This window comes from Octopus bimaculoides, chromosome 28 (genome assembly GCF_046866305.1).
Source record: "Octopus bimaculoides isolate indiv1 chromosome 28, ASM4686630v1, whole genome shotgun sequence".
Taxonomy (NCBI): Eukaryota; Metazoa; Mollusca; class Cephalopoda; order Octopoda; family Octopodidae; genus Octopus; species Octopus bimaculoides.
The window spans coordinates 16,491,225-16,516,075 of NC_142955.1; the positions used below are offsets into that span (position 1 = coordinate 16,491,225).

General features: G+C 37.6%; 4 protein-coding genes across 4 annotated transcripts; all 4 read right to left on the bottom strand.

The window, feature by feature from the left end:
* Nucleotides 1-2,311: 2,311 nt before the first annotated feature.
* On the bottom strand, nt 2,312-7,258 carry LOC149130663 (uncharacterized). The gene has a single exon (XM_089344390.1). The coding sequence runs from the start codon at nt 6,143-6,145 to the stop codon at nt 3,854-3,856; it is 2,292 nt and encodes a 763-aa protein (XP_089200516.1). The 5' UTR covers nt 6,146-7,258; the 3' UTR covers nt 2,312-3,853.
* Nucleotides 7,259-8,677: 1,419 nt separating this feature from the next.
* On the bottom strand, nt 8,678-13,043 carry LOC149130664 (uncharacterized). Its single transcript, XM_089343826.1, has 2 exons — nt 10,132-13,043; nt 8,678-10,003 (listed from the first exon to the last, which is right to left on the bottom strand). The coding sequence occupies exons 1-2, from the start codon at nt 12,179-12,181 to the stop codon at nt 9,630-9,632; spliced, it is 2,424 nt and encodes an 807-aa protein (XP_089199952.1). The 5' UTR covers nt 12,182-13,043; the 3' UTR covers nt 8,678-9,629.
* Nucleotides 13,044-14,727: 1,684 nt separating this feature from the next.
* On the bottom strand, nt 14,728-18,753 carry LOC149130665 (uncharacterized). Its single transcript, XM_089344502.1, has one exon. It carries the CDS (start codon nt 17,467-17,469, stop codon nt 16,273-16,275), a length of 1,197 nt encoding a protein of 398 aa, XP_089200628.1. The 5' UTR covers nt 17,470-18,753; the 3' UTR covers nt 14,728-16,272.
* A 1,248-nt stretch (nt 18,754-20,001) lies between these two features.
* On the bottom strand, nt 20,002-23,701 carry LOC149130666 (uncharacterized). The gene is made up of 2 exons (XM_089343827.1): nt 21,388-23,701; nt 20,002-21,326 (listed from the first exon to the last, which is right to left on the bottom strand). Exons 1-2 carry the CDS (start codon nt 22,412-22,414, stop codon nt 20,956-20,958), a joined length of 1,398 nt encoding a protein of 465 aa, XP_089199953.1. The 5' UTR covers nt 22,415-23,701; the 3' UTR covers nt 20,002-20,955.
* Between the last annotated feature and the right edge of the window lie 1,150 nt (nt 23,702-24,851).

A 24,851-nucleotide genomic window follows, 5' to 3' on the forward strand; every position in this document is an offset into this window, starting at 1 on the left:
AGTTGTTTATTATCCTAACACAAAGCAAAAGAATACATAACATGGTAGCAGCGATAAATACATAATCGATAACCGTGCCTTTACAATAAACCAGAAATTTAACAAACTGAATATCGCTTCGTCTTCGGACACACACACACGAGGATCCGAAATGGTGGCCCCCGTCGCTGTACAGATGAAATGTCCTGCATTCGATACACACTGCAAAGCATGTGGAAAGTCCAACCACTGGGAAAAAATGTGTAGACTAACAAAATCTTACAAATACAAGCCCCAATTTTCAAAGAGGAACTTTAAGAGAAGTCAAAGAGATATAAATGTACATGAGATGGGAAATGACAACCAGAAAACAAAAAAATGAGGCGTATACAACAATACAAATTCAAAAGAAGTCAGGCAAGAAACGAACATACATTGACTTGAAGCTAAAGATTGACACTGGAGCCCAAAGTGATATCTTACCTGTCAACCTCTACAAAAAGATGATACAAGAGGATAAGGTCAAAGAAGGAATCCTCACACTAAGTGATGTAATCCTCACTGCATTCGGAGGTCCCAGGATTCCACAACTGGGCAAAGCAACCATCACAGGGACACACAGACGAAAAATAATCAAGTGTTCTTTTTATGTCACAAAAACAGAAGGACCTGCAGTTCTTGGACTCGATACCCGTCAAAAACTTAATACTGTGTCAATCAACAGTGAAGTGAAAGCAGCTCCAAGCAGGATTGACAGAGATATGCCTATCAAAGACCTCACAAAATCACCAGCCAGACTACAAAGGCCGCAGTTGAGGCTCCAAAAATACGACAACAATATCAGGTACAAACCAGCAAAGAACCTGATATTGGCAGATGCTCTTTCCAGACTGTCCTCACATGATAAACAGGAGATGGAAGGACTAAGTGTAAAGGTCCACCACATTGTAAATGTGACAAACACAAAGCTGGAACAAATAAAAGAAGAGACCAGCAAAGATGAAGAACTCCAGCTCCTTACTCAGATGGTGATTCAGGAGTGGCCAGAGAAGAGACATCAGGTGCAACCCCTCATTCGTGAATATTGGGCCATCCATGATGGCATAGCAGTGGAGAAAGGAATCCTGATGGCTGGATCCCGAATAATTATGCCCAAATCAATGCAAAAAGAAATTCTTGAAAAGATCCACCAAGGGGCATCTGGGAATGGAAAAATGCAAACTCTGAGCCAAGTCAGCTGTGTATTGGGTAGGCATGTATAAAGAGATAGAGAAGATGGTTTCTGCATGTCACATCTGTCAAAAGTACAGGAACACACAGCAAAAAGAGGAAATGATATCCAGTGACATTCCAAGAAGGCCATGGCAAACTATTGGAGTAGATCTGTTCACAGAGAACCAAGAATGATACTTGATAATGGTCTGCTACTACTCCAAATTTGTGAGAAAAGTGAAAGACCTGAGAGCCAAAACAATAACTACAGTGGCTCGAGGATTTGTAGCAGAGCAAGGAATACCAGAGCAGATCATGTGAAAGTGGAACCCAGTTCACATCTCAGGAATTCAAAAAAAGCTAGCTGATGAGTATGGGTTCAACATTGTAACCTCATCTCCACACTACCCCAAAGGTCATGGATTCATAGAAAGACAGGTGCAAACAGACAAGAGAACATTAATCAAATGCCGAGAAACCAAGGAAGAGCCACACCTGGCATTTCTGTCCCTTCAAGCTGACATGAAGTCCCCAGCAGAAATGCTGAATGACAGGAAATTTAAAACCACCCTGCCAACTAAGATCCAACCTCCTATTGACCAGGAAGAGACTGTAAAATGGTATGAAAGTTGTCGTAGTAGTCATAGAGACGTTTGTCTTTCTCTATCAGCTTTCAACAGCATGATGATTGAAGAGACATCAGAACAATTAACAACATATTAAAAAGGTTTTATTTATGACTATGATGCTTGGTTTCACAATTCCTGTCATTTTGCTTAGCTGCTGCTGATTAATTTGTAGTTTGGTAATGGAAGGTTAAGGGCTTCCTTGATGCCTGCCAGAGAACAGTGTAAGAGTGCTTCGTGGAAGAGCTAGGTGTTGTCACGTAGGTCTGAGCTCAACTCACCGAGAAATTGAAACTAATTGCTTAAGTACGAGTTTTACTATGCATGCGCAACTCGAGGGGCTTCCGGTGGTGAAGTCCTCTGCGCATGCGCAGAATAGTACTACCTCAATGGCGGCTATAATTTCACGCCACTGCAAGACAATGAAATATTAAGAAGTATTTATTGTAGAAAACAAAATGCAGAAAAATGTGTGAATCATTGACAACAAAATATTGAAAATATTAAAAGTAATCAATCTTTTATAATATTTGGGAAGTAATAAAAATAATTTACATTTTGTTTTGTTATTTTGGAATTTTCATTTAAATCTTCATACACACATTAGCATCTTTAATCATGTACAATAATGCCTCAGTCGTTATTGACAGCTTAGTTATGCTAGTAATTACATAAGCCCAGAACAGGGAGTCTTTCCGAAGACTTGTGAGTAGATGGGACAGATAGAAACTGAAGGAAGCCCAGCGAACATTTGTGTGTTTCACTTTTAATAATAGCATGGTAATTGTGTCACTGGTATGCAAGAAGTGTCCTTCGTGAAAATATTACCAATCATGGGTTGGATGGTTTGACCAGGGTTGGTAAGCAGGAAGGCAGCATCAGACTCCAATCAGATTTGGAAGGGTTTCTCTGACTGGATGCCCTTCCTAACACCAACCACTCTGGGAGTGTAATTATTTGGGAAGAGTGGCACCTTACCACAGAGATTGATGCAACAAATTCTATCTGACCCAGTCTACTGATGAATGTCTCGCATTTGTATTTTCCTCATCACGATTCATGAAATTGTGTCTCAGTCTGAAAATTAACAGTGAACATATCTATCTCCGGATGGTATTTGTGGATTACAAGAAGAGAAGAGAGAATGGTTTCTAACATGTGTCACCATTTTATGTTGGGATTAGGAAAGGCATCCAGCCATAGAAACCAGGCCAAAACAAACAACTGGAGCCTGGTGCAGTTCTCCGGCTTGCCAGCTCCAGTCAAACCGTCCAACCCATGCCAGCTTGGAAAATGTAACATTAAATATTGGTGATGATTCACTGTCATAAAATGTTCTCCAAAGAAAAGGGTTTATCATATCTTATACCTAAAAGGTTTCTCTCCAGAATGAATCCTTTTCTCATTCATTAATTCACAAGACTCAAAAGATTCCTCACATGTTTCACAATGGGATGGTATTTCCTCCTGTGTGACGACATTTGTGGTCAAGTAGACTACCACTCTGAGTAAAAGATTTTCCACATATTTTGCAGTGGAAAGGTCTTTCTCCAGTGTGTACTCTTTCCTGTGTTCTCAGGGTAATACTACAAAAGAACTGCCACATATTTCACATTGGAATGGTTTTTCCCCAGTGTGACTTCGTGTATGAACTACAACCTCAAATTTATGAAGAAATGCTTTCCCACATATTACACAATTATTGTTTTTTTCCGGAGTGTAATTTTTGAGGCGTGCACGAGAAGATTGATCAGAGAATGATTTCCCATATATTTCACAGTGGAAGGGTTTTTCTCCTGAATGTATTCTTTTGTCTCTTCAAATGACTATTCAAGGTAAAACATTTTTCACATATTTCACAATGGAAACGTTTTTACCAGGTGTGTACAATTCTGTGCCTTGCTAAACTACTACTAGAACCAAATGATTCCCCACATATTTCACAGTGGAAGGGTTTTTCTCCTGTATGTATTCTTTTATGTCCCTTTAAAATACTATTAGAGGTAAAACATTTCCCACATATTTCAGTGGAAGGGTTATTCTCCTGTATGTACTCTTTCATGTCTCTTTAAATTACTATCATGGGTAAAATATTTCCCACATATTTCACACTGGAAAGGTTTCTCCCCAGTGTGTACAGTTGCATGTTTTGTTAATACACCAGAAGAAGCAAATGATATCCCACATACGTTACAGTGGAAGGGTTTTTCTCTTGTATGTATTCTTTTATGCGTCTGTAAATAATCATTAGAGTTAAAACTTTTCCCACATATTTCACAATTGAAACGTCTTTCCCCAGTGTGTACAGTTTTGTGTGCTCTTAATATACCACTAGTACGAAATGATTCCCCACATATTTCACAGTGGAAGGGTTTTTCTCCTGTATGTATTCTTTTATGTGTCTTTAAAATACTATTACAGGTAAAACATGTCCCACATATATCACAATGGTAGGGTTTTTCTCCTGTATGTGTTCTTTTATGTTTCTTTACATCACTACTAGAGGTAAAACATTTCCCACATATTTCACAGCTGAAGGGTTTTTCTCCTGTATGTATTCTTTTATGTTTCTTTAAATGACTATTAGAGGTAAAACATTTCCCGCATATTTCACAGCTGAAGGGTTTTTCTCCTGTATGTGTTCTTTTATGTTTCTTTACATCACTATTAGAGATAAAACATTTCCCACATATTTCACAGCTGAAGGGTTTTTCTCCTGTATGTATTCTTTTATGATTCTTTAAATGACTATTAGAGGTAAAACATTTCCCACATATTTCACAGCTGAAGGGTTTTTCTCCTGTATGTATTCTTTTATGATTCTTTAAATGACTATTAGAGGCAAAACATTTCCCACATATTTCACAGCTGAAGGGTTTTTCTCCTGTATGTATTCTTTTATGTTCCTTTAAATGACTATTAGAGGTAAAACATTTCCCACATGTTTCACAGTGGAAGGGTTTTTCTCCTGTATGTATTCTTTTATGTCGCTTTAAATTAGCATTAGAGGTAAAACATTTCCCACATATTTCACAGCGGAAGGGATTTTCTCCTGTATGTATTCTTTTATGTTTCCTTAAATGACTATTAGAGGTAAAACATTTCCCACATATTTCACAGTGGAAGGGTTTTTCTCCTGTATGTGTTCTTTTATGTCTCTTTACATCACTATTAGACGTAAAACATTTCCCACATATTTCACAGTGGAAGGGTTTTTCTCCTGTGTGTATTGCTATGTGTGTTGTTAAAACTGTATTTGAGACAAAATATTTCTCACAGATTTTACACTGGAATGGTTTTTCTCCAGTGTGACTACGTTTGTGTCCAATGAGAGTAGAACTGTGAGTAAAATATTTTCCACATATTTCACATTGGAATGGTTTTTCTCCTGTATGTATTTTTTCATGTTCATTTAAATGACTATTAGAGGTAAAATATTTCCCACATATATCACAATGGTAGGGTTTTTCTCCAGTGTGTATTCTTTTATGTCTCTTTAAATTACCACTACAGGTAAAACATTTCCCACATATTTCACAGTGGAAGGGTTTCTCCCCAGTGTGTACAATTCTATGTCTTGTTAACGAACAACTAAAACAAAATGATTCCCCACATATTTCACAGCTGAAGGGTTTTTCTCCTGTATGTATTCTTTTATGTTCCTTTAAATGACTATTAGAGGTAAAACATTTCCCACATATTTCACAGCTGAAGGGTTTTTCTCCTGTATGTATTCTTTTATGTTCCTTTAAATGACTATTAGAGGTAAAACATTTCCCACATATTTCACAGCTGAAGGGTTTTTCTCCTGTATGTATTCTTTTATGTTCCTTTAAATCATTATTTAAAGCAAAACATTTCCCACATATTTCACAATGAAAACGTTTTTCCCCAGTGTGCACAGTTATGTGTCTTGTTAATGTACCACTATAACTAAATGATTCCCCACATATTTCACAGTGGAAGGGTTTTTCTCCTGTATGTGTTCTTTTATGTGTCTGTAAATAACTATTAAAGGTAAAACATTTCCCACATATTTCACAGTGGAAGGGTTTTTCTCCTGTATGTATTCTTATGTGTGTCTTTAAAGTAGCATTAGTGCTAAAACATTTGCAACATATTTCACAACGGAACCGTTTTTCTTCTTTGTGTATTTCTTTCTGAGAGAAGTCTTCATCTTCTGAAGAGAATGTCTTCCTATAAATCTCACAGCGATATTCAGGAATACTTTTGTCTTCAGGTTTCCCATCTCCGTCTATCATTCTAACTGCATCTTCATTCTTAAAAACAGTCGTCTTACAAGTGTCCGAGTGATTTACATTCTCCATAATAAATTCTTGAGGAATTCTTAAAATGTGGATAAATTGTCAGTTTCTTGTCTTAGATATCAAAGACCTCTGTTTACATGTGTGGAACAGATGTAATGTATACTTCCCACTCACCAGTAGAATGTTTGTTGTAAAGTCCAAATGAAAAGTGAAGAAGTGTGAGGAAAGTTCATTGATTGATATGTTATCGATTAAAAGCCATTTCCCGCGTCCTGTAAAATTAACGATGTTAAGTTGGGATCAAACGAAATATTTAATCTTGAAGGTGATGGAACGCAGCCCTTAAACACGTAGCTTGCCCTGTCTTATCCACAAACATTAACCTTCACCTTGACACGAGATAATTACTACAAATAATATAATTAGATGAGCTCAACTAATTACGAATACGAGCAACAGGCGGTGCTAGTGATTTTCTTTCCCCTTACGTAAACGATACCGGTGACATATATTAAAAAAACCCCAACATAATGTAACAAACGTCATTAATTTACGTTTTTAATTGTATCCAGCATCACACAGCACAATAATAATAATTATGTACACAAGAGCGAGCCTCTGCGTGGTCTTTCGATCTTGTAGAAATAACAGCCAAGTCTCCAACAGATTACACCATTCTGTGTTAACAAAACAAAAGAGACATTCTATAGTGCCGCCTTTCACAGAATTTTGGATCAAAGATGCCCGCATAAAATGGATTAAGTCCTTTTTCACGGCAATCTTTGCAATTTTTTTCTTTCTCCCCACGGCCTTTAATATGATGTGGGAAGTTATGGTACTACTAAAGCAGCACGGTCCCGAAGGCACGGTCGCGCTAGCTAGTCGTGAGTGATCGATCCTAACCCTAACCCTAACCCTATCCCTAACCCGCGTGTGCAAATGAATGCGTGTTTAGGGTTAGGGTTAGGATCGACCACTCACGACTAGCTAGCGCGGACGCACGACTGCGCATTCGGGACCTCTCTGCTTTAGTAGTACCGGAAGCTTTACATGATAAAAAACATTTGGCTCCCCTTCTTTTCTTTTTGCTTTCCTTCTTTTACAAATCACCATTTCTCTTCCCTTTCCCTCTTTATCTCTCTTTCATACATTCTCATAGACCCTTTTCGCACTTCTCCCCATGCCTGTACCATTCCCTTAGATTTTTTTTTCTTTTTTTGCTTGGTTTCTTGGTTGTTCAAATTTTCTCGCAGGATCAACGAGCCGACTAAATAAATCCCTCAGTAATGAGCCTATTATGGACAGCTGGAAATACCTGTAAGTCAAATTTCCTGCAATAAAGAAAAATACGTAAATGACCATTATTTATGCCTTGTCTTACAGGACAGCGGGGGTCCACCCTCACCACTCTCCTTTCCTGAACCAAAATAACGGATTTGAAGCTTATTAGGAGGGCAGGGTACTTGATTCCACGCAAAAAATCCGAGGTTTTTTTTTTGTTTTCTTAGTGAAAAACGTGCGGGCGTTACTCTGAAAATTTACCCTACTTTTTTGTTTTGTTTTTGCCACTTCATAACCTGTGGAAAGAGACGTTTGGTAGTAAAACAAAAATTGTAAATATTTTCAGAGGAAAAACTGCCATTTAATGGAGATTTGGCTGTTGTTTCTAGCGCATCACAAAACCACCCTCATTTACTTCTCGCTTTCGCATGTTTTAATGTTTTTCAATATTTTTCTCCCCATAAACAACATTCTAAAATTGATGATTTTTCTTCACCCCACATCCCCGCCCCCATTGTTTCTGCTTATAATTTTAAATATTGGACAGCGAGGTTGGGGTATTTAAAAGATATTTCATTTTAATAGCATACTTTTCTGTTACAAAACATTATTTCTTATTCACACACACACACACACACAGAGAAACGCAAGATTGGGGTCAAAGTTTAAATTACAATGCATACGTCACTTCCGTATCATCATTGCATAAATGTGTTTATTGGGAAACAGGAGAAAGATTGGTTATCTCCCCTTATGAGATGGAAAAAGGTTGACACCAAGAGGTTATGGAAGTTGAGCCTGTAGTGACGCTTAAAATAGCAGACGACTGTTATATGTTCAATTTCCGGAGTTTTATCCACGCATGGGCAGGGACTAGTTCCGGAAGGAATACAGGAAGAGTCTCATGCGCATGCGTGGTCATTCGACATCCAAAACGTTCCCGCTTCTATCATCCTCTTTCTCGGCCGGCCGACGAAGAGCCAGGACGTCGTCAAGCAGCATCTCTCAACATTCCAACTCTGGAGCTAGACAAATAACCACCAACATCATTGACGGCGTCTCAGCAACCAAGGGGCGAAGTGCTGCCTATTTCCTCTGTAAATAAATATTGTTGTGTTGATAGTTCAGAATCTGCGTTCCATTGTTTCTTCTAGAAATTTAATGTACGGAAGCGGTACACACCTAATGGTGTATAACCACTTTCCTACAAGCCTATACCACTCAGATGCTGGCTGGGTACTCTAAGATCAGGTACCTGTGTTCAAACATGTGAATATGTTGGGGAATCTCAATACAAATAAATGTACAACATTTATGAAATTTTGAAAAGCATTTATTCTAGAAAACAAAATGTAGAATAATGAGTGAATGATTGACTACAAAATATTGAAAATATTAAAAATAATCAATCCTTTATAATATTTGGGGAGTGATAGAAATAATTTAGTTTTTGTCTCGTTATTTTGGCATTTTTATTTAAATCCTCATACACACATTAGCATCTTTAATCATGTACATATTTCAATAATACCTGTCATTGACAGCTCAGGTATGCTAGTAATTCCATGAGTCCACAACAGTGAGTTCACCCAAAGACATGTCAGTAGAAACGACAGACAGAAACTGAAGGAAGCCCATCGCTTGTGTGTCTGTTTGACTTGACATAACATGGTAGTTGTGTCACGAGTATACAAAAAAGGTTCCTTTATTTCCATTCCTCTATGAATATATTACCAAATAGGAGGAAATATTAATTGGAAGAGTGGCATCTGACCACAGCGATTGACTAAACAAATTGTGTCTGACCCAGTCAAGTGTGAAAATGTGGAAGTTAAAATACTGATGAATGTCTCGCATTTGTATTTTCCTCATCACGATTCATGAAATTGTGTCTCAGTCTAAAAATTTTAAGCGAACAGAAATTTCTCCAGATGGTATTTGTGGATTACAAGAAGAGAAGAGAGAATGATTTCTAACATGTGTCACCATTTTATGTTGGGATTAGGAAAGGCATCCAGCCATAGAAACCAGGCCAAAACAAACAACTGGAGCCTGGTGCAGTTCTCCGGCTTGCCAGCTCCAGTCAAACCGTCCAACCCATGCCAGCTTGGAAAATGTAACATTAAATATTGGTGATGATTCAGTCATAAAATGTTCTCCAAAGAAAAGGGTTTATCATATCTTACACCTAAAAGGTTTCCCTCCAGAATGAATCCTTTTCTCATTCATTAATTCACAAGACTCAAAAGATTCCTCACATGCTTCACAATGGGATGGTATTTCCTCCTGTGTGACGACATTTGTGGTCAAGTAGACTACCACTCTGAGTAAAAGATTTTCCACATATTTTGCAGTGGAAAGGTCTTTCTCCAGTGTGTACTCTTTTGTGTGTTTTCAGGCTGCTATTATAAGCAAAAGAACTCCCACATATTTCACATTGGAATGGTTTTTCCCCAGTGTGACTTCGTGTATGAACTACAACCTCAAATTTATGAAGAAATGCTTTCCCACATATTTCACAATTATTGTTTCTTTCTGGAGTGTAATTTTTGTGGCGTGCACGAGAAGATTGATCAGAGAATGATTTACCACATATTTCACAGTGGAAGGGTTTTTCTCCTGAATGTATTCTTTTGTCTCTTCAAATGACTATTCAAGGTAAAACATTTTTCACATATTTCACAATGGAAACGTTTTTACCCGGTGTGTACAATTCTGTGCCTTGCTAAACTACTACTAGAACCAAATGATTCCCCACATATTTCAGTGGAAGGGTTTTTCTCCTGTATGTACTCTTTCATGTCTCTTTAAATTACTATCATGGGTAAAATATTTCCCACATATTTCACAATGGAAAGGTTTCTCCCCAGTGTGTACAGTTGCATGTTTTGTTAATACACCAGAAGAAGCAAATGATATCCCACATACGTTACAGTGGAAGGGTTTTTCTCTTGTATGTATTCTTTTATGCGTCTGTAAATAATCATTAGAGTTAAAACTTTTCCCACGTATTTCACAATTGAAACGTCTTTCCCCAGTGTGTACAGTTTTGTGTGCTCTTAATATACCACTAGTACGAAATGATTCCCCACATATTTCACAGTGGAAGGGTTTTTCTCCTGTATGTATTCTTTTATGTGTCTTTAAAATACTATTAGAAGTAAAACATTTCCCACATATTTCACAGCTGAAGGGTTTCTCTCCTGTATGTGTTCTTTTATGTTTCTTTACATCACTATTAGAGGTAAAACATTTCCCACATATTTCACAGCTGAAGGGTTTTTCTCCTGTATGTATTCTTTTATGATTCTTTAAATGACTATTAGAGGTAAAACATTTCCCACATATTTCACAGCTGAAGGGTTTTTCTCCTGTATGTGTTCTTTTATGTCTCTTTACATCACTATCAGCGATAAAACATTTCCCACATATTTCACAGCTGAAGGGTTTTTCTCCTGTATGTATTCTTTTATGATTCTTTAAATGACTATTAGAGGTAAAACATTTCCCACATATTTCACAGCTGAAGGGTTTTTCTCCTGTATGTATTCTTTTATGATTCTTTAAATGACTATTAGAGGTAAAACATTTCCCACATATTTCACAGCTGAAGGGTTTTTCGCCTGTATGTATTCTTTTATGTTTCTTTAAACCACTATTAGAGGTAAAACATTTCCCACATGTTTCACAGTGGAAGGGTTTTTCTCCTGTATGTATTCTTTTATGTCGCTTTAAATTAGCATTAGAGGTAAAACATTTCCCACATATTTCACAGCGGAAGGGATTTTCTCCTGTATGTATTCTTTTATGTTTCCTTAAATGACTATTAGAGGTAAAACATTTCCCACATATTTCACAGTGGAAGGGTTTTTCTCCTGTATGTGTTCTTTTATGTCTCTTTACATCACTATTAGAGGTAAAATATTTCCCACATATTTCACAGCTGAAGGGTTTTTCTCCTGTATGTATTCTTTTATGCGCCTGTAAATGATAATTAGACGTAAAACATTTCCCACATATTTCACAGTGGAAGGGTTTTTCTCCTGTGTGTATTGCTATGTGTGTTGTTAAAACTGTATTTGAGACAAAATATTTCTCACAGATTTTACACTGGAATGGTTTTTCTCCAGTGTGACTACGTTTGTGTCCAATGAGAGTAGAACTGTGAGTAAAATATTCTCCACATATTTCACATTGGAATGGTTTTTCTCCTGTATGTATTTTTTCATGTTCATTTAAATGACTATTAGAGGTAAAATATTTCCCACATATATCACAATGGTAGGGTTTTTCTCCAGTGTGTATTCTTTTATGTCTCTTTAAATTACCACTACAGGTAAAACATTTCCCACATATTTCACAGTGGAAGGGTTTCTCCCCAGTGTGTACAATTCTGTGTCTTGTTAATGAACAACTAAAACAAAATGATTCCCCACATATTTCACAGCTGAAGGGTTTTTCTCCTGTATGTATTCTTTTATGTTCCTTTAAATGACTATTAGAAGTAAAACATTTCCCACATATTTCACAGCGGAAAGGTTTTTCTCCTGTATGTATTCTTATATGTGTCTTTAAAGTAGCATTAGTGCTAAAACATTTGCAACATATTTCACAACGGAACCGTTTTTCTTCTTTGTGTATTTCTTTCTGCGAGAAGTCTTCATCTTCTGAAGAGAATGTCTTCCTATAAATCTCACAGCGATATTCAGGAATACTTTTGTCTTCAGGTTTCCCATCTCCGTCTATCATTCTAACTGCATCTTCATTCTTAAAAACAGTCGTCTTACAAGTGTCCGAGTGATTTACATTCTCCATAATAAATTCTTGAGGAATTCTTAAAATGTGGATAAATTGTCAGTTTCTTGTCTTAGATATCAAAGACTTCTGTTTACATGTGTGGAACAGATGTAATGTATACTTCCCACTCACCAGTAGAATGTTTGTTGTAAAGTCCAAATGAAAAGTGAAGAAGTGTGAGGAAAGTTCATTGATTGATATGTTATCGATTAAAAGCCATTTCCCGCGTCCTGTAAAATTAACGATGTTAAGTTGGGATCAAACGAAATATTTAATCTTGAAGGTGATGGAACGCAGCCCTTAAACACGTAGCTTGCCCTGTCTTATCCACAAACATTAACCTTCACCTTGACACGAGATAATTACTACAAATAATATAATTAGATGAGCTCAACTAATTACGAATACGAGCAACAGGCGGTGCTAGTGATTTTCTTTCCCCTTACGTAAACGATACCGGTGACATATATTAAAAACCCCCAACATAATGTAACAAACGTCATTAATTTACGTTTTTAATTGTATCCAGCATCACACAGCACAATAATAATAATTATGTACACAAGAGCGAGCCTCTGCGTGGTCTTTCGATCTTGTAGAAATAACAGCCAAGTCTCCAACAGATTACACCATTCTGTGTTAACAAAACAAAAGAGACATTCTATAGTGCCGCCTTTCACAGAATTTTGGATCAAAGATGCCCGCATAAAATGGATTAAGTCCTTTTTCACGGCAATCTTTGCAATTTTTTTCTTTCTCCCCACGGCCTTTAATATGATGTGGGAAGTTATGGTACTACTAAAGCAGCACGGTCCCGAAGGCACGGTCGCGCTAGCTAGTCGTGAGTGATCGATCCTAACCCTAACCCTATCCCTGACCCTAACCCTAACCCTAACCCTAACCCGCGTGTGCAAATGAATGCGTGTTTAGGGTTAGGGTTAGGATCGACCACTCACGACTAGCTAGCGCGGACGCACGACTGCGCATTCGGGACCTCTCTGCTTTAGTAGTACCGGAAGCTTTACATGATAAAAAACATTTGGCTCCCCTTCTTTTCTTTTTGCTTTCCTTCTTTTACAAATCACCATTTCTCTTCCCTTTCCCTCTTTATCTCTCTTTCATACATTCTCATAGACCCTTTTCGCACTTCTCCCCATGCCTGTACCATTCCCTGAGATTTTTTTTTCTTTTTTTGCTTGGTTTCTTGGTTGTTCAAATTTTCTCGCAGGATCAACGAGCCGACTAAATAAATCCCTCAGTAATGAGCCCATTATGGACAGCTGGAAATACCTGTAAGTCAAATTTCCTGCAATAAAGAAAAATACGTAAATGACCATTATTTATGCCTTGTCTTACAGGACAGCGGGGGTCCACCCTCACCACTCTCCTTTCCTGAACCAAAATAACGGATTTGCAGCTTATTAGGAGGGCAGGGTACTTGATTCCACGCAAAAAATCCGAGGTTTTTTTTTTGTTTTCTTAGTGAAAAACGTGCGGGCGTTACTCTGAAAATTTACCCTATTTTTTTGTTTTGTTTTTGCCACTTCATAACCTGTGGAAAGAGACGTTTGGTAGTAAAACAAAAATTGTAAATATTTTCAGAGGAAAAACTGCCATTTAATGGAGATTTGGCTGTTGTTTCTAGCGCATCACAGAACCACCCTCATTTACTTCTCGCTTTCGCATGTTTTAATGTTTTTCAATATTTTTCTCCCCATAAACAACATTCTAAAATTGATGATTTTTCTTCACCCCACATCCCCGCCCCCATTGTTTCTGCTTATAATTTTAAATATTGGACAGCGAGGTTGGGGTATTTAAAAGATATTTCATTTTAATAGCATACTTTTCTGTTACAAAACATTATTTCTTATTCACACACACACAGAAACGCAAGATTGGGGTCAAAGTTTAAATTACAACGCATACGTCACTTCCGTATCATCATTGCATAAATGTGTTTATTGGGAAACAGGAGAAAGATTGGTTATCTCCCCTTATGAGATGGAAAAAGGTTGACACCAGGAGGTTATGGAAGTTGAGCCTGTAGTGACGCTTAAAATAGCAGACGACTGTTATATGTTCAATTTCCGGAGTTTTATCCACGCATGGGCAGGGACTAGTTCCGGAAGGAATACAGGAAGAGTCTCATGCGCATGCGTGGTCATTCGACATCCAAAACGTTCCCGCTTCTATCATCCTCTTTCTCGGCCGGCCGACGAAGAGCCAAGACGTCGTCAAGCAGCATCTCTCCAACATTCCAACTCTGGAGCTAGACAAATAACCACCAACATCATTGACGGCGTCTCAGCAACCAAGGGGCGAAGTGCTGCCTATTTCCTCTGTAAATAAATATTGTTGTGTTGATAGTTCAGAATCTGCGTTCCATTGTTTCTTCTAGAAATTTAATGTACGGAAGCGGTACACACCTAATGGTGTATAACCACTTTCCTACAAGCCTATACCACTCAGATGCTGGCTGGGTACTCTAAGATCAGGTACCTGTGTTCAAACATGTGAATATGTTGGGGAATCTCAATACAAATAAATGTACAACATTTATGAAATTTTGAAAAGCATTTATTCTAGAAAACAAAATGTAGAATAATGAGTGAATGATTGACTACAAAATATTGAAAATATTAAAAATAATCAATCCTTTATAATATTTGGGGAGTGATAGAAATAATTTAGTTTTTGTCTCGTTATTTTGGCATTTTTATTTAAATCCTCATACACACATTAGCATCTTTAATCATGTACATATTTCAATAATACCTGTCATTGACAGCTCAGGTATGCTAGTAATTCCATGAGTCCACAACAGTGAGTTCACCCAAAGACATGTCAGTAGAAACGACAGACAGAAACTGAAGGAAGCCCATCGCTTGTGTGTCTGTTTGACTTGACATAACATGGTAGTTGTGTCACGAGTATACAAAAAAGGTTCCTTTATTTCCATTCCTCTATGAATATATTACCAAATAGGAGGAAATATTAATTGGAAGAGTGGCATCTGACCACAGCGATTGACTAAACAAATTGTGTCTGACCCAGTCAAGTGTGAAAATGTGGAAGTTAAAATACTGATGAATGTCTCGCATTTGTATTTTCCTCATCACGATTCATGAAATTGTGTCTCAGTCTAAAAATTTAAAGCGAACAGAAATTTCTCCAGATGGTATTTGTGGATTACAAGAAGAGAAGAGAGAATGATTTCTAACATGTGTCACCATTTTATGTTGGGATTAGGAAAGGCATCCAGCCATAGAAACCAGGCCAAAACAAACAACTGGAGCCTGGTGCAGTTCTCCGGCTTGCCAGCTCCAGTCAAACCGTCCAACCCATGCCAGCTTGGAAAATGTAACATTAAATATTGGTGATGATTCAGTCATAAAATGTTCTCCAAAGAAAAGGGTTTATCATATCTTACACCTAAAAGGTTTCCCTCCAGAATGAATCCTTTTCTCATTCATTAATTCACAAGACTCAAAAGATTCCTCACATGCTTCACAATGGGATGGTATTTCCTCCTGTGTGACGACATTTGTGGTCAAGTAGACTACCACTCTGAGTAAAAGATTTTCCACATATTTTGCAGTGGAAAGGTCTTTCTCCAGTGTGTACTCTTTTGTGTGTTTTCAGGCTGCTATTATAAGCAAAAGAACTCCCACATATTTCACATTGGAATGGTTTTTCCCCAGTGTGACTTCGTGTATGAACTACAACCTCAAATTTATGAAGAAATGCTTTCCCACATATTTCACAATTATTGTTTCTTTCTGGAGTGTAATTTTTGTGGCGTGCACGAGAAGATTGATCAGAGAATGATTTACCACATATTTCACAGTGGAAGGGTTTTTCTCCTGAATGTATTCTTTTGTCTCTTCAAATGACTATTCAAGATAAAACATTTTTCACATATTTTACAATGGAAACGTTTTTACCCGGTGTGTACAATTCTGTGTCTTGCTAAACTACTACTAGAACCAAATGATTCCCCACATATTTCACAGTGGAAGGGTTTTTCTCCTGAATGTATTCTTTTGTCTCTTCAAATGACTATTCAAGGTAAAACATTTTTCACATATTTCACAATGGAAACGTTTTTACCCGGTGTGTACAATTCTGTGTCTTGCTAAACTACTACTAGAACCAAATGATTCCCCACATATTTCACAGTGGAAGGGTTTTTCTCCTGTATGTGTTCTTTTATGATTCTGTAAATGACTATTAGAGTTAAAACATTTCCCACATATTTCACAGCTGAAGGGTTTTTCTCCTGTATGTGTTCTTTTATGTCTCTTTAAATCACTATGAAAGGTAAAACATTTCCCACATATTTCACAGCTGAAGGGTTTTTCTCCTGTATGTGTTGTTTTATGTTTCTTTAAATTACTATTAGAGGTAAAACATTTCCCACATATTTCACAGGTGAAGGGTTTTTCTCCTGTATGTGTTCTTTTATGTTTCTTTAAATCACCATTAAAGGTAAAACATTTCCCACATATTTCACAGTGGAAGGGTTTTTCTCCTGTATGTGTTCTTTTATGTCTCTTTACATCACCATCAGCGGTAAAACATTTCCCACATATTTCACAGCTGAAGGGTTTTTCTCCTGTATGTATTCTTTTATGTTTCTTTAAATGACTATTAGAGGTAAAACATTTCCCACATATTTCACAGTGGAAGGGTTTTTCTCCTGTATGTGTTCTTTTATGTCTCTTTACAACACTATCAACGGTAAAACATTTCCCACATATTTCACAGCTGAAGGGTTTTTCTCCTGTATGTATTCTTTTATGATTCTTTAAATGACTATTAGAGGTAAAACATTTCCCACATATTTCACAGTGGAAACGTCTTTCTCCAGTGTGTACAGTTGCATGTTTTGTTAATGTACTATGAGAACCAAATGATGCCCCACATATTTCACAGTGGAAGGGTTTTTCTCCTGTATGTGTTCTTTTATGTCGCTTTAAATTAGCATTAGTGGTAAAACATTTGCAACATATTTCACAACGGAAAGGTTTTTCTCCTGTATGTATTCTTATATGTGTCTTTAAAGTAGCATTAGTGCTAAAACATTTGCAACATATTTCACAACGGAACCGTTTTTCTTCTTTGTGTATTTCTTTCTGCGAGAAGTCTTCATCTTCTGAAGAGAATGTCTTCCTATAAATCTCACAGCGATATTCAGGAATACTTTTGTCTTCAGGTTTCCCATCTCCGTCTATCATTCTAACTGCATCTTCATTCTTAAAAACAGTCGTCTTACAAGTGTCCGAGTGATTTACATTCTCCATAATAAATTCTTGAGGAATTCTTAAAATGTGGATAAATTGTCAGTTTCTTGTCTTAGATATCAAAGACCTCTGTTTACATGTGTGGAACAGATGTAATGTATACTTCCCACTCACCAGTAGAATGTTTGTTGTAAAGTCCAAATGAAAAGTGAAGAAGTGTGAGGAAAGTTCATTGATTGATATGTTATCGATTAAAAGCCATTTCCCGCGTCCTGTAAAATTAACGATGTTAAGTTGGGATCAAACGAAATATTTAATCTTGAAGGTGATGGAACGCAGCCCTTAAACACGTAGCTTGCCCTGTCTTATCCACAAACATTAACCTTCACCTTGACACGAGATAATTACTACAAATAATATAATTAGATGAGCTCAACTAATTACGAATACGAGCAACAGGCGGTGCTAGTGATTTTCTTTCCCCTTACGTAAACGATACCGGTGACATATATTAAAAACCCCCAACATAATGTAACAAACGTCATTAATTTACGTTTTTAATTGTATCCAGCATCACACAGCACAATAATAATAATTATGTACACAAGAGCGAGCCTCTGCGTGGTCTTTCGATCTTGTAGAAATAACAGCCAAGTCTCCAACAGATTACACCATTCTGTGTTAACAAAACAAAAGAGACATTCTATAGTGCCGCCTTTCACAGAATTTTGGATCAAAGATGCCCGCATAAAATGGATTAAGTCCTTTTTCACGGCAATCTTTGCAATTTTTTTCTTTCTCCCCACGGCCTTTAATATGATGTGGGAAGTTATGGTACTACTAAAGCAGCACGGTCCCGAAGGCACGGTCGCGCTAGCTAGTCGTGAGTGATCGATCCTAACCCTAACCCTAACCCTATCCCTAACCCGCGTGTGCAAATGAATGCGTGTTTAGGGTTAGGGTTAGGATCGACCACTCACGACTAGCTAGCGCGGACGCACGACTGCGCATTCGGGACCTCTCTGCTTTAGTAGTACCGGAAGCTTTACATGATAAAAAACATTTGGCTCCCCTTCTTTTCTTTTTGCTTTCCTTCTTTTACAAATCACCATTTCTCTTCCCTTTCCCTCTTTATCTCTCTTTCATACATTCTCATAGACCCTTTTCGCACTTCTCCCCATGCCTGTACCATTCCCTGAGATTTTTTTTTCTTTTTTTGCTTGGTTTCTTGGTTGTTCAAATTTTCTCGCAGGATCAACGAGCCGACTAAATAAATCCCTCAGTAATGAGCCTATTATGGACAGCTGGAAATACCTGTAAGTCAAATTTCCTGCAATAAAGAAAAATACGTAAATGACCATTATTTATGCCTTGTCTTACAGGACAGCGGGGGTCCACCCTCACCACTCTCCTTTCCTGAACCAAAATAACGGATTTGAAGCTTATTAGGAGGGCAGGGTACTTGATTCCACGCAAAAAATCCGAGGTTTTTTTTTTGTTTTCTTAGTGAAAAACGTGCGGGCGTTACTCTGAAAATTTACCCTATTTTTTTGTTTTGTTTTTGCCACTTCATAACCTGTGGAAAGAGACGTTTGGTAGTAAAACAAAAATTGTAAATATTTTCAGAGGAAAAACTGCCATTTAATGGAGATTTGGCTGTTGTTTCTAGCGCATCACAAAACCACCCTCATTTACTTCTCGCTTTCGCATGTTTTAATGTTTTTCAATATTTTTCTCCCCATAAACAACATTCTAAAATTGATGATTTTTCTTCACCCCACATCCCCGCCCCCATTGTTTCTGCTTATAATTTTAAATATTGGACAGCGAGGTTGGGGTATTTAAAAGATATTTCATTTTAATAGCATACTTTTCTGTTACAAAACATTATTTCTTATTCACACACACACACACACACAGAGAAACGCAAGATTGGGGTCAAAGTTTAAATTACAACGCATACGTCACTTCCGTATCCTCATTGCATAAATGTGTTTATGGGGAAACAGGAGAAAGATTGGTTATCTCCCCTTATGAGATGGAAAAAGGTTGACACCAGGAGGTTATGGAAGTTGAGCCTGTAGTGAGGCTTAAAATAGCAGACGACTGTTATATGTTCAATTTCCGGAGTTTTATCCACGCATGGGCAGGGACTAGTTCCGGAAGGAATACAGGAAGAGTCTCATGCGCATGCGTGGTCATTCGACATCCAAAACGTTCCCGCTTCTATCATCCTCTTTCTCGGCCGGCCGACGAAGAGCCAGGACGTCGTCAAGCAGCATCTCTCCAACATTCCAACTCTGGAGCTAGACAAATAACCACCAACATCATTGACGGCGTCTCAGCAACCAAGGGGCGAAGTGCTGCCTATTTCCTCTGTAAATAAATATTGTTGTGTTGATAGTTCAGAATCTGCGTTCCATTGTTTCTTCTAGAAATTTAATGTACGGAAGCGGTACACACCTAATGGTGTATAACCACTTTCCTACAAGCCTATACCACTCAGATGCTGGCTGGGTACTCTAAGATCAGGTACCTGTGTTCAAACATGTGGATATGTTGGGGAATCTCAATACAAATAAATGTACAACATTTATGAAATTTTGAAAAGCATTTATTCTAGAAAACAAAATGTAGAATAATGAGTGAATGATTGACTACAAAATATTGAAAATATTAAAAATAATCAATCCTTTATAATATTTGGGGAGTGATAGAAATAATTTAGTTTTTGTCTCGTTATTTTGGCATTTTTATTTAAATCCTCATACACACATTAGCATCTTTAATCATGTACATATTTCAATAATACCTGTCATTGACAGCTCAGGTATGCTAGTAATTCCATGAGTCCACAACAGTGAGTTCACCCAAAGACATGTCAGTAGAAACGACAGACAGAAACTGAAGGAAGCCCATCGCTTGTGTGTCTGTTTGACTTGACATAACATGGTAGTTGTGTCACGAGTATACAAAAAAGGTTCCTTTATTTCCATTCCTCTATGAATATATTACCAAATAGGAGGAAATATTAATTGGAAGAGTGGCATCTGACCACAGCGATTGACTAAACAAATTGTGTCTGACCCAGTCAAGTGTGAAAATGTGGAAGTTAAAATACTGATGAATGTCTCGCATTTGTATTTTCCTCATCACGATTCATGAAATTGTGTCTCAGTCTAAAAATTTAAAGCGAACAGAAATTTCTCCAGATGGTATTTGTGGATTACAAGAAGAGAAGAGAGAATGGTTTCTAACATGTGTCACCATTTTATGTTGGGATTAGGAAAGGCATCCAGCCATAGAAACCAGGCCAAAACAAACAACTGGAGCCTGGTGCAGTTCTCCGGCTTGCCAGCTCCAGTCAAACCGTCCAACCCATGCCAGCTTGGAAAATGTAACATTAAATATTGGTGATGATTCACTGTCATAAAATGTTCTCCAAAGAAAAGGGTTTATCATATCTTATACCTAAAAGGTTTCTCTCCAGAATGAATCCTTTTCTCATTCATTAATTCACAAGACTCAAAAGATTCCTCACATGTTTCACAATGGGATGGTATTTCCTCCTATGTGACGACATTTGTGGTCAAGTAGACTACCACTCTGAGTAAAAGATTTTCCACATATTTTGCAGTGGAAAGGTCTTTCTCCAGTGTGTACTCTTTTGTGTGTTTTCAGGCTGCTATAAGCAAAAGAACTCCCACATATTTCACATTGGAATGGTTTTTCCCCAGTGTGACTTTGAGTATGAACTACAACCTCAAATTTATGAAGAAATGCTTTCCCACATATTTCACAATTATTGTTTTTTTCCGGAGTGTAATTTTTGTGGCGTGCACGAGAAGATTGATCAGAGAATGATTTACCACATATTTCACAGTGGAAGGGTTTTTCTCCTGAATGTATTCTTTTGTCTCTTCAAATGACTATTCAAGGTAAAACATTTTTCACATATTTCACAATGGAAACGTTTTTACCCGGTGTGTACAATTCTGTGTCTTGCTAAACTACTACTAGAACCAAATGATTCCCCACATATTTCACAGTGGAAGGGTTTTTCTCCTGTATGTGTTCTTTTATGATTCTGTAAATGACTATTAGAGTTAAAACATTTCCCACATATTTCACAGCTGAAGGGTTTTTCTCCTGTATGTGTTGTTTTATGTTTCTTTAAATTACTATTAGAGGTAAAACATTTCCCACATATTTCACAGGTGAAGGGTTTTTCTCCTGTATGTGTTCTTTTATGTTTCTTTAAATCACCATTAAAGGAAAAACATTTCCCACATATTTCACAGTGGAAGGGTTTTTCTCCTGTATGTGTTCTTTTATGTCTCTTTACATCACCATCAGCGGTAAAACATTTCCCACATATTTCACAGCTGAAGGGTTTTTCTCCTGTATGTATTCTTTTATGTTTCTTTAAATGACTATTAGAGGTAAAACATTTCCCACATATTTCACAGTGGAAGGGTTTTTCTCCTGTATGTGTTCTTTTATGTCTCTTTACAACACTATCAACGGTAAAACATTTCCCACATATTTCACAGCTGAAGGGTTTTTCTCCTGTATGTATTCTTTTATGATTCTTTAAATGACTATTAGAGGTAAAACATTTCCCACATATTTCACAGTGGAAACGTCTTTCTCCAGTGTGTACAGTTGCATGTTTTGTTAATGTACTATGAGAACCAAATGATGCCCCACATATTTCACAGTGGAAGGGTTTTTCTCCTGTATGTATTCTTATATGTGTCTTTAAAGTAGCATTAGTGCTAAAACATTTGCAACATATTTCACAACGGAACCGTTTTTCTTCTTTGTGTATTTCTTTCTGCGAGAAGTCTTCATCTTCTGAAGAGAATGTCTTCCTATAAATCTCACAGCGATATTCAGGAATACTTTTGTCTTCAGGTTTCCCATCTCCGTCTATCATTCTAACTGCATCTTCATTCTTAAAAACAGTCGTCTTACAAGTGTCCGAGTGATTTACATTCTCCATAATAAATTCTTGAGGAATTCTTAAAATGTGGATAAATTGTCAGTTTCTTGTCTTAGATATCAAAGACCTCTGTTTACATGTGTGGAACAGATGTAATGTATACTTCCCACTCACCAGTAGAATGTTTGTTGTAAAGTCCAAATGAAAAGTGAAGAAGTGTGAGGAAAGTTCATTGATTGATATGTTATCGATTAAAAGCCATTTCCCGCGTCCTGTAAAATTAACGATGTTAAGTTGGGATCAAACGAAATATTTAATCTTGAAGGTGATGGAACGCAGCCCTTAAACACGTAGCTTGCCCTGTCTTATCCACAAACATTAACCTTCACCTTGACACGAGATAATTACTACAAATAATATAATTAGATGAGCTCAACTAATTACGAATACGAGCAACAGGCGGTGCTAGTGATTTTCTTTCCCCTTACGTAAACGATACCGGTGACATATATTAAAAACCCCCAACATAATGTAACAAACGTCATTAATTTACGTTTTTAATTGTATCCAGCATCACACAGCACAATAATAATAATTATGTACACAAGAGCGAGCCTCTGCGTGGTCTTTCGATCTTGTAGAAATAACAGCCAAGTCTCCAACAGATTACACCATTCTGTGTTAACAAAACAAAAGAGACATTCTATAGTGCCGCCTTTCACAGAATTTTGGATCAAAGATGCCCGCATAAAATGGATTAAGTCCTTTTTCACGGCAATCTTTGCAATTTTTTTCTTTCTCCCCACGGCCTTTAATATGATGTGGGAAGTTATGGTACTACTAAAGCAGCACGGTCCCGAAGGCACGGTCGCGCTAGCTAGTCGTGAGTGATCGATCCTAACCCTAACCCTAACCCTATCCCTAACCCGCGTGTGCAAATGAATGCGTGTTTAGGGTTAGGGTTAGGATCGACCACTCACGACTAGCTAGCGCGGACGCACGACTGCGCATTCGGGACCTCTCTGCTTTAGTAGTACCGGAAGCTTTACATGATAAAAAACATTTGGCTCCCCTTCTTTTCTTTTTGCTTTCCTTCTTTTACAAATCACCATTTCTCTTCCCTTTCCCTCTTTATCTCTCTTTCATACATTCTCATAGACCCTTTTCGCACTTCTCCCCATGCCTGTACCATTCCCTGAGATTTTTTTTTCTTTTTTTGCTTGGTTTCTTGGTTGTTCAAATTTTCTCGCAGGATCAACGAGCCGACTAAATAAATCCCTCAGTAATGAGCCTATTATGGACAGCTGGAAATACCTGTAAGTCAAATTTCCTGCAATAAAGAAAAATACGTAAATGACCATTATTTATGCCTTGTCTTACAGGACAGCGGGGGTCCACCCTCACCACTCTCCTTTCCTGAACCAAAATAACGGATTTGAAGCTTATTAGGAGGGCAGGGTACTTGATTCCACGCAAAAAATCCGAGGTTTTTTTTTTGTTTTCTTAGTGAAAAACGTGCGGGCGTTACTCTGAAAATTTACCCTATTTTTTTGTTTTGTTTTTGCCACTTCATAACCTGTGGAAAGAGACGTTTGGTAGTAAAACAAAAATTGTAAATATTTTCAGAGGAAAAACTGCCATTTAATGGAGATTTGGCTGTTGTTTCTAGCGCATCACAAAACCACCCTCATTTACTTCTCGCTTTCGCATGTTTTAATGTTTTTCAATATTTTTCTCCCCATAAACAACATTCTAAAATTGATGATTTTTCTTCACCCCACATCCCCGCCCCCATTGTTTCTGCTTATAATTTTAAATATTGGACAGCGAGGTTGGGGTATTTAAAAGATATTTCATTTTAATAGCATACTTTTCTGTTACAAAACATTATTTCTTATTCACACACACACACACACACAGAGAAACGCAAGATTGGGGTCAAAGTTTAAATTACAACGCATACGTCACTTCCGTATCCTCATTGCATAAATGTGTTTATGGGGAAACAGGAGAAAGATTGGTTATCTCCCCTTATGAGATGGAAAAAGGTTGACACCAGGAGGTTATGGAAGTTGAGCCTGTAGTGAGGCTTAAAATAGCAGACGACTGTTATATGTTCAATTTCCGGAGTTTTATCCACGCATGGGCAGGGACTAGTTCCGGAAGGAATACAGGAAGAGTCTCATGCGCATGCGTGGTCATTCGACATCCAAAACGTTCCCGCTTCTATCATCCTCTTTCTCGGCCGGCCGACGAAGAGCCAGGACGTCGTCAAGCAGCATCTCTCCAACATTCCAACTCTGGAGCTAGACAAATAACCACCAACATCATTGACGGCGTCTCAGCAACCAAGGGGCGAAGTGCTGCCTATTTCCTCTGTAAATAAATATTGTTGTGTTGATAGTTCAGAATCTGCGTTCCATTGTTTCTTCTAGAAATTTAATGTACGGAAGCGGTACACACCTAATGGTGTATAACCACTTTCCTACAAGCCTAT

Coding starts and splice junctions, on each gene's coding strand:
- LOC149130664 (XM_089343826.1), bottom strand. CDS start 12,181: ATGGAGAATGTAAATCACTCGGACACTTGTAAGACGACTGTTTTTAAG. Junction 10,004..10,131: donor AGGAGAAAAACCCTTCCACT/GAAATATGTGGG, acceptor TCATTTGAAGAG/ACAAAAGAATACATTCAGGA.
- LOC149130666 (XM_089343827.1), bottom strand. CDS start 22,414: ATGGAGAATGTAAATCACTCGGACACTTGTAAGACGACTGTTTTTAAG. Junction 21,327..21,387: donor CAGAATTGTACACACCGGGT/AAAAACGTTTCC, acceptor TCATTTGAAGAG/ACAAAAGAATACATTCAGGA.
- LOC149130663 (XM_089344390.1), bottom strand. CDS start 6,145: ATGGAGAATGTAAATCACTCGGACACTTGTAAGACGACTGTTTTTAAG.
- LOC149130665 (XM_089344502.1), bottom strand. CDS start 17,469: ATGGAGAATGTAAATCACTCGGACACTTGTAAGACGACTGTTTTTAAG.